This window comes from Coregonus clupeaformis, unplaced genomic scaffold (genome assembly GCF_020615455.1).
Source record: "Coregonus clupeaformis isolate EN_2021a unplaced genomic scaffold, ASM2061545v1 scaf0037, whole genome shotgun sequence".
Lineage (NCBI taxonomy): Eukaryota > Metazoa > Chordata > Actinopteri > Salmoniformes > Salmonidae > Coregonus > Coregonus clupeaformis.
In genome coordinates, this window is record NW_025533492.1 from 453890 (window position 1) to 463579 (window position 9690).

The 9690-nt window shown below is 45.9% G+C and overlaps 1 protein-coding gene and 1 non-coding gene across 3 annotated transcripts; both read right to left on the reverse strand.

The window, feature by feature from the left end:
- On the reverse strand, positions 1 to 72 carry trnah-gug. Its single transcript has one exon. It is a non-coding gene; the product is annotated as a tRNA-His (tRNA).
- Positions 73 to 2115: 2043 nt separating this feature from the next.
- Positions 2116 to 5318, reverse strand: LOC121555767 (protein dpy-30 homolog). Of its 2 annotated transcripts, none has more exons than XM_041869599.1 (4): positions 5046 to 5318; positions 4556 to 4596; positions 2957 to 3096; positions 2116 to 2321 (listed from the first exon to the last, which is right to left on the reverse strand). In XM_041869599.1, exons 1-4 carry the CDS (start codon positions 5053 to 5055, stop codon positions 2249 to 2251), a joined length of 264 nt encoding a protein of 87 aa, XP_041725533.1. In that variant the 5' UTR covers positions 5056 to 5318; the 3' UTR covers positions 2116 to 2248. The 2 variants fall into 2 exon arrangements, with proteins under 2 accessions (XP_041725533.1, XP_041725532.1); XM_041869598.1 differs by having other exon boundaries at positions 2957 to 3099; positions 5046 to 5301.
- Between the last annotated feature and the right edge of the window lie 4372 nt (positions 5319 to 9690).

Consider the following 9690-nt stretch of genomic DNA (forward strand, 5'->3'; position numbering starts at 1 on the left):
TGCCGTGACCCGGATTCGAACCGGGGTTGCTGCGGCCACAACGCAGAGTACTAACCACTATACGATCACGGCGAGCTACCAGGGCTTGAGCAAACGTGGGAGATATTCCCGTTATAGTACTCGCCTGCACCGAATTTTGATGAAGATGATTGATTGTACTGTAAGGAAATCGTTGTACAAGGCTGATTTTACCCAACGCAAACCGTGCGTGCACTTTCGGGACTTCTTCGGGACAAACTGTGATGAATTTAAGCGAAACCAAGGCGACATGGAATAATCCACGTAAAAGATTTAGGATTGGTCATATCTGTGACTAGGGTTGCAGCGGCAGAGTTTATGTAAGGTTACCAACACGAACAACAGAAAACCAACAGCTATTTACACCACTGTCAATTCCATGTAGTTTGTTTTGTATTTTTTATAATACTGTACAATGGAAATAAAACCATGTATTTGGTGTATTATAGGCATCAAAGCACTTGATGCGCGTGAATTTTCACACTAGCAATGATTTAGCTGATAGTTGCTTTATTGAGGAAAGCTTTATTGAGGAAAGTTTAATTACAATGACTGATATGTGGTTGTCGTAAGAATACAGAATCACTCAGTGTCGCACAAAATATCAGACTTTTGAAGTAAGGCATGTATGTTTAATGTGTTTATATGGGGGAAGAAACACTCTGTAACGTAGTCAATTAGAGAAACAAAAAAATACATGTTTGTTCAACAAAATTGTATCATATATATAAAAAAAGGAATCAGTACACACCAGCTGGTACACTTACAGTATATATATATATATATTTATACACACTGCCAGTCAAAAGTTTGGACACACCTACTCATTCAAAGCTTTTTCTTTATTTTTACTATTTTCTACATTGTAGAATAATAGTGAAGACATCAAAACTATGAAATAACACATATAGAATAATGTAGTAACCAAAAAAGTGTTAAACAAATCAAAATATATTTTATATTTTAGATTCTTCAAATAGCCACCCTTTGTCTTGATGACAGCTTTGCACACTCTTGGCATTATCTCAACCAGCTTCATGAGGTAGTCACCTGGAATGCATTTCAATTAACAGGTGTGCCTTCTTAAAAGTTAATTTGTGGAATTTCTTTCCTTCTTAATGCGTTTGAGCCAATCAGTTGTGTTGTGACAAGGTTAGGGTGGGTATACAGATGATAGCCCTATTTGGTAAAAGACTAAGTCCATATTATGGCAAGAACAGCTCAAATAAGCAAAGAGAAACGACAGTCCATCATTACTTTAAGACATGAAGGTCAGTCAATACGGAACATTTCAAGAACTTTGAAACCACTACTAAAGGACACCAATAATAAGAAGAGACCTGCTTGGGCCAAGAAACACAAGCAATGGACATTAGACCGGTGGAAATGTGTCCTTTGGTCTGGAGTCCAAATTTGAGATTTTAGGTTCCAACCGCTGTGTCTTTGTGAGACGCGGTGTGGGTGAATGGATGATCTCCGCATGTGTATTTCCCACCGTAAAGCATGGAGGAGGAGGTGTTATGGTGTGGGGTGCTTTGCTGATGACACTGTCTGTGATTTATTTTGAATTCAAGGCACACTTATCCAGCATGGCTACCACAGCATTCTGCAGCGATACGCCATCCCATCTGGTTTGGGCTTAGTGGGACTATCATTTGTTTTTCAACAGGACAATGACCCAACACACCTCCAGGCTGTGTAAGGGCTATTTTACCAAGAAGGAGAGTGATGGAGTGCTGCATCAGATGACCTGGCCTCCACAATCACCCGACCTCAACCCAATTGAAATGGTTTGGGATGAGTCGGACCGCAGAGTGAAGGAAAAGCAGCCAACAAGTGCTAAGCATATGTGGGAACTCCTTCAAGACTGTTGGAAAAGCATTCCAGGTGAAGCTGGTTGAGAGAATGCCAGGAGTGTGCAAAGCTGTCATCAAGGCAAAGGGTGGCTATTTGAAGAATCTCAAATATAAAATGTATTTAGATTTGTTTAACACTTTTTTGGTTACTACATGATTCAATATGTGTTATTTCATGGTTTTGATGTCTTCACTTTTATTCTACAATGTAGAAAATAGTAAAAATAAAGAAAAACCCTTGAATGATTAGGTGTGTCCAAACTTTTGACTGGTAGTGTATATATATAAAAGAAAACGTTACAATTCAGAAGCAGAATGAAAGACACAGCTTGTCATTGTTAATAAGTCCACCAGTGTAGTTTCTTCAGAGATGTTTAGATGCGGTCCTCATAGTGAGACTTGTTCTGGAGGAGATGTGCAGCTAGAAATTCAATGGGATTATGAGGCCTGGAAGAGCAACAGAAGAGCTAGGATTAATACAACTTAAGTCATCAAATAAAACATTTATAAATTAAATGACAATATCATATTTATTGGTCCACTATACAGAGATAACTGAAATGTGTTGTTTTATTTGTCAGAGTGCCCCAATAAATCAACGGGGGATTTCATCAGTGTGCGGATATTTATTCTTTATTTTAGAGCCCAGCCTCACCACACAACACAGGCTGATGTTGCGAGACTGGGGTTATACAGCATGGGAGACAGGGAAAGAACATGTATTGGAGCCTGGTTCCGCTCTAGGTTGGGAGACAGGGAAAGAACATGTATTGGAGCCTGGTTCCGCTCTAGGTTGGGAGACAGGGAAAGAACATGTATTGGAGCCTGGTTCCGCTCTAGGTTGGGAGACAGGGAAAGAACATGTATTGGAGCCTGGTTCCGCTCTAGGTTGGGAGACAGGGAAAGGAAATGTATTGGAGCCTGGTTCCGCTCTAGGTTTCTTCCTAGGTTCCTGCCTTCTAGGGAGCTCTTCCTAGCCAACGTGCTTCTGCCTCTGCATTGCTTGCTCTTTGGGGTTTTAGGCTGGGTATCTGTAAAGCACTCTGATGTAAAAAATATTTGATTGATATTTTGTAGCCCACCTCTCTTTGGCTAGCACAGAGAGCCCCTGTAGAAGGAGCGGCACCACAGTCTGGTCCAGATATGCCCGTGTTGGGAGAGACTGAAGATCCACCTTCTGTTTACACATCCTCTCGGTGTTGGACCTCTCGGTATCCTCCATCTTCTGGAGGGGAGGAGTAATCAAATTTTATTTGCCACATGCGCCGAATACAACAGGTGTAGACATTACCGTGAATTGCTTACTTACAGCCCTTAACCAACAATGCATTTTTTTTTTTTATAAAAATGTAAAATAAAATAACAGTAGGGAGGCTTTATACAGTAAAGGGGGGGGGGGTTGGCTGGGGGGGCTTTACTTCGCTCATCATGCCCTAGCGACTCCTTGTGGCGGGCCGGGTGCCTGCAGGCTGACACCGGTCGCCAGTTGAACGGTGTTTCCTCCGACACATTGGTGCGGCTGGCTTCCGGGTTAAGCTGGCGGGTGTTAAGGAGCGCGGTTAGGCGGGTCATGTTTCGGAGGACGCATGACTCCACCTTTACCTCTCCCGAGCACGTTGGGGAGTTGCAGCGATGAGACAAGAACGAAATTGGGGAGAAAAAGGGGGGTACAAAAAAAACGTTCAAAAACTTAAAACACACACCAGTGTTGTGTTTGAGATTACCTAAAGCATGACCGATTCAAGACCGGAGCGAATTACCTAAAGCATGACCGATTCAAGACCGGAGCGAATTACCTAAAGCATGACCGATTCAAGACCGGAGCGAATTACCTAAAGCATGACCGATTCAAGACCGGAGCGAATTACCTAAAGCATGACCGATTCAAGACCGGAGCGAATTACCTAAAGCATGACCGATTCAAGACCGGAGCGAATTACCTAAAGCATGACCGATTCAAGACCGGAGCGAATTACCTAAAGCATGACCGATTCAAGACCGGAGCGAATTGAGTCCGAGTCAAGACCAAAGCCGGAGGAGGGGGGCAAGACCAAGTGAAGACCGGGAGCGGGACGAGAGGTCCGAGACAGAGTCAAGACCGAGACCAGAAAAACGTGAGTCCAATTCAAGACCATGACTGTCATTTTGTCAAATCGTCACCATAAGAGTTCAAAATGCCCAGTATTTCTGTCTTCATATTTCAGAAGAACAAATTGATTCTTTAGACATTTAGAATTATGAAACAAAGCCTTCACATTATTACAAACACAGTGAGGACCTTATACGCCTTCAGAGAAAGGCTAAGGATTTATAAAATAATTATAAATATTATTATTATTTCCAATTCTGTTCTGATTTAACTTCTTCAGTTTTTGTTAGAAAGGAAAAGGTTAACACTGAAGAGAAAAAAGATCCAATCAGGATTTTTCTTTGGTGCTCTTGCTGCTTCATGGACAACCAGTTGACAGCTGTGTGCTCTCCCCTCTCTCTCCTTCCCTCTCTCTCCTTCCCTCTCTCTCTCTCTCCTTCCCTCTCTCTCTCTCTCCTTCCCTCTCTCTCTCCTCTCCCTCCTCCCCTCTCCCTCCTTCCCTCTCCCTCCTTCCCTCTCCCTCCTTCCCTCTCTCCTCTCTAACTAGGCTGTGTGCTCCCCCCACACACACACACACACTACAGTAACTTACAGCTGTATGATTCTCCATGCTCTGATTCATGTCTGCGTTATCTGCATGTAAAGACAATACAATAACGGTGAGTAAAAAGGCAAATATGTTTATCAGGTGTCCAAGTCAGGGCTAGAAACAAAGTGATTAGCTAGCTAGTTATTATATTTCTATGGTTGTGATAGCATGCATTGGTCTTTGTTCTGATCTATATGTCAACGCTAACCAATCATCTGCAGTAAAGAGATGTCATTTCTTATTGAAGGTAAACGATAAATTCGCCTATTTTGCTACCTACTACCAAATATTCTAGTAGTTAGTTTCTGCTAACTTTACATGATGACAACAGTCACCAGCTTCGAGTTAGCTTGTGTTAGCATAGCTTGCTAGCTACTAGGTGGTCCCTAATCTTCAGCTTCCAATGCGCTTATAAATCAGAAAGCTGCTGCCAAAAAATATTTGCTACATAATGCTAGGCGTTAGCTATTCATAAATTAGCATCTTCGGTTACCTTCTGCCATGATTTCTGACTTTTTGTCGACGCTGAAACAGCCAGGGAGAGCTAATCGAGCAGTCGAGCAGTCGTCAGAAAATCAGACGCGTTGATTGGCTATCCACATTCCGGAAATTTGACTTTTAAAGGACTAGCACCGAAATTCCTGAACGTATTTCTAATAAATATCTTGTTACACTATCCTACTTTCAGTGCATGTCGATTTACGTGACTTTATTCCATTATCTTTGCTTGTATACACGTAGTATAGTATTTAGGCTCTAGTTCCACGCATGCGTAGTGCCAACTTCCCGTTACAACAAGACACAGCTGTCTTGGAACTGTCTGGCTGGACCTCTACAGTGGTTTTGTTATTAGACATGTTTACGATCATCTCTCTGATATGAAAATGGTTTGAGATAAAATGATCAATTGCTGAGGACGTTGACGCGCAAATTTTTTGTGTACTTTTCTCTTCTTACATCTGTATTTGAGATTCTGATATAGCTATCTTGTCTTTATTTCGCTACCATGTTGGCCAAAGACAACGGAGAACTCATTAGAAACTATCATAAGCAGGCATTCGAATACATGTCCGTGGCACTAAGGATCGATGAAGATGACAAAGGTTGAATGCATCTCCTTGTCTTATTTATTTTGTATACGTTTATCATACGTCATGTCGTGTGACTGTATGCAAGCATATGCAATGGCTCACTGGGAGTGTGTCTCTCTGCGTACCCTCTCTCTCGGTGTCTCTGAGCCTGTGGGTTTGTGATGGCAGGTGTCAAGGAGGAGGCAGTCCAGTGGTATCAGAAAGGCATTGCAGAGCTTCAGAAGGGGATCGCTATTGAAGTAACACCTCATCATCTTTCAAGTTAATATGAGGTGGTTTGTGTTGTGGCCATTTCACCACTAGAGTGAAAGCACCGCCAGCATTCAAAAGTGACCAAAACACTTAATAAAAGAGATAGTGGATACATTTCTGTTCAGTATTATGAAGCAATGTGCTCGAGTGACGTGGGAAGTCTTCCAAACAACAGATTGTTTCAAACTAGACTAATTACTAAGACCCTACACCTCTTCCTACATGTTCTTTGTCAAATTTAGCTATAAAAGTAAATATTTTATAATGTTGCATTCTTCAGCTCCAGATTTCTGATCAATATAATTGGATTGATAATCAGAATGATTCATGACTGGGAAAAGATGGTGGTATGATATTAATACGTTATTTGGAAAGTAACTGATGATCAGTTTTTATTTGGGCCCTTTATAACATAATAATGTAATAATAATAATAATAATATGCCATTTAGCAGACACTTTTATTCAAAGCGACTTACAGTCATGTGAGCATACATTTTTACGTATGGGTGGTCCCGGGGATCGAACCCACTACCCTGGCGTTACAAGCGCCGTGCTCTACCAGCTGAGCAGCTGGTGTAGCTCCAACCTAATGCAGTTGGAGTTCTGAGTGTAGCTCCAATCTACTGCAGTTGGAGTTCTGAGTGTAGCTCCAACCTAATGCAGTTGGAGTTCTGAGTGTAGCTCCAACCTAATGCAGTTGGAGTTCTGAGTGTAGCTCCAACCTAATGCAGTTGGAGTTCTGAGTGTAGCTCCAATCTACTGCAGTTGGAGTTCTGAGTGTAGCTCCAACCTAATGCAGTTGGAGTTCTGAGTGTAGCTCCAACCTAATGCAGTTGGAGTTCTGAGTGTAGCTCCAACCTAATGCAGTTGGAGTTCTGAGTGTAGCTCCAACCTAATGCAGTTGGAGTTCTGAGTGTAGCTCCAATCTACTGCAGTTGGAGTTCTGAGTGTAGCTCCAACCTAATGCAGTTGGAGTTCTGAGTGTAGCTCCAACCTAATGCAGTTGGAGTTCTGAGTGTAGCTCCAACCTAATGCAGTTGGAGTTCTGAGTGTAGCTCCAATCTACTGCTGTTGGAGTTCTGAGTGTAGTTCTAATCTAATGCAGTTGGAGTTCTGAGTGTAGCTCCAACCTAATGCAGTTGGAGTTCTGAGTGTAGCTCCAACCTAATGCAGTTGGAGTTCTGAGTGTAGCTCCAACCTAATGCAGTTGGAGTTCTGATGATTCAGGGATGTCTCAGGGAAAACATAATACTCTCTTTAGAATTAGTATTTATAGAAACTGTACAAATCTTTTTACATGACAAAATATTATATAATAATATACACAAAATATTTATGAACTGGAGCCACTATACTGTAAATCAAAAGCCTATACCAGGTAGGGTCACACCACAGTCCTCCAGTATGGGGGGGCCTATACCACAGTCCTCCAGTATGGGGGGGCCTATACCAGGTAGGGTCACACCACAGTCCTCCAGTATGGGGGGCCTATACCACAGTCCTCCAGTATGGGGGGCCTATACCAGGTAGGGTCACACCACAGTCCTCCAGTATGGGGGGGCCTATACCACAGTCCTCCAGTATGGGGGGGCCTATACCAGGTAAGGTCACACCACAGTCCTCCAGTATGAGGGTCCTATACCAGGTAGGGTCACACCACAGTCCTCCAGTATGGGGGGGCCTATACCACAGTCCTCCAGTATGGGGGGGCCTATACCAGGTAGGGTCACACCACAGTCCTCCAGTATGGGGGTCCTATACCAGGTAGGGTCACACCACAGTCCTCCAGTATGGGGGGGCCTATACCAGGTAGGGTCACACCACAGTCCTCCAGTATGGGGGGGCCTATACCACAGTCCTCCAGTATGGGGGGGCCTATACCAGGTAGGGTCACACCACAGTCCTCCAGTATTAGGGTCCTATACCAGGTAGGGTCACACCACAGTCCTCCAGTATGGGGGGGCCTATACCAGGTAGGGTAACACCACAGTCCTCCAGTATGGGGGGGCCTATACCAGGTAGGGTCATACCACAGTCCTCCAGTATGGGGGTCCTATAACAGGTATGGTCACACCACAGTCCTCCAGTATGGGGGTCCTATACCAGGTAGGGTCACACCACAGTCCTCCAGTATGGGGGGGCCTATACCAGGTAGGGTCACACCACAGTCCTCCAGTATGGGGGGCCTATACCAGGTAGGGTCACACCACAGTCCTCCAGTATGGGGGGCCTATACCAGGTAGGGTCACACCACAGTCCTCCAGTATGGGGGGTCCTATACCAGGTAGGGTCACACCACAGTCCTCCAGTATGGGGGGCCTATACCAGGTAGGGTCACACCACAGTCCTCCAGTATGGGGGCCCTATACCAGGTAGGGTCACACCACAGTCCTCCAGTATGGGGGGCCTATACCACAGTCCTCCAGTATGGGGGCCTATACCAGGTAGGGTCACACCACAGTCCTCCAGTATGGGGGCCTATACCAGGTAGGGTCACACCACAGTCCTCCAGTATGGGGGGGCCTATACCAGGTAGGGTCACACCACAGTCCTCCAGTATGAGGGTCCTATACCAGGTAGGGTCACACCACAGTCCTCCAGTATGGGGGTCCTATACCAGGTAGGGTCACACCACAGTCCTCCAGTATGGGGGGCCTATACCAGGTAGGGTCACACCACAGTCCTCCAGTATGGGGGGTCCTATACCAGGTAGGGTCACACCACAGTCCTCCAGTATGGGGGGTCCTATACCAGGTAGGGTCACACCACAGTCCTCCAGTATGGGGGGCCTATACCAGGTAGGGTCACACCACAGTCCTCCAGTATGGGGGGTCCTATACCAGGTAGGGTCACACCACAGTCCTCCCAGTATGGGGGCCTATACCAGGTAGGGTCACACCACAATCCTCCAGTATGGGGGGCCTATACCACAGTCCTCCAGTATGGGGGGCCTATACCAGGTAGGGTCACACCACAGTCCTCCAGTATGGGGGCCTATACCAGGTAGGGTCACACCACAGTCCTCCAGTATGGGGGCCTATACCAGGTAGGGTCACACCACAGTCCTCCAGTATGGGGGGCCTATACCAGGTAGGGTCACACCACAGTCCTCCAGTATGGGGGGGCCTATACCAGGTAGGGTCACACCACAGTCCTCCAGTATGGGGGCCTATACCAGGTAGGGTCACACCACAGTCCTCCAGTATGGGGGCCTATACCAGGTAGGGTCACACCACAGTCCTCCAGTATGGGGGGCCTATACCAGGTAGGGTCACACCACAGTCCTCCAGTATGGGGGGGCCTATACCAGGTAGGGTCACACCACAGTCCTCCAGTATGGGGGGGCCTATAGCAGGTAGGGTCACACAACAGTCCTCCAGTATGGGGGGTCCTATACCAGGTAGGGTCACAACACAGTCCTCCAGTATGGGGGGCCTATACCACAGTCCTCCAGTATGGGGGGCCTATACCAGGTAGGGTCACACCACAGTCCTCCAGTATGGGGGCCTATAGCAGGTAGGGTCACACCACAGTCCTCCAGTATGGGGGGGCCTATAGCAGGTAGGGTCACACCACAGTCCTCCAGTATGGGGGTCCTATACCAGGTAGGGTCACACCACAGTCCTCCAGTATGGGGGCCTATACCACAGTCCTCCAGTATGGGGGGCCTATACCAGGTAGGGTCACACCACAGTCCTCCAGTATGGGGGGCCTATACCAGGTAGGGTCACACCACAGTCCTCCAGTATGGGGGCCTATACCACAGTCCTCCAGTATGGGGGGCCTATACCAG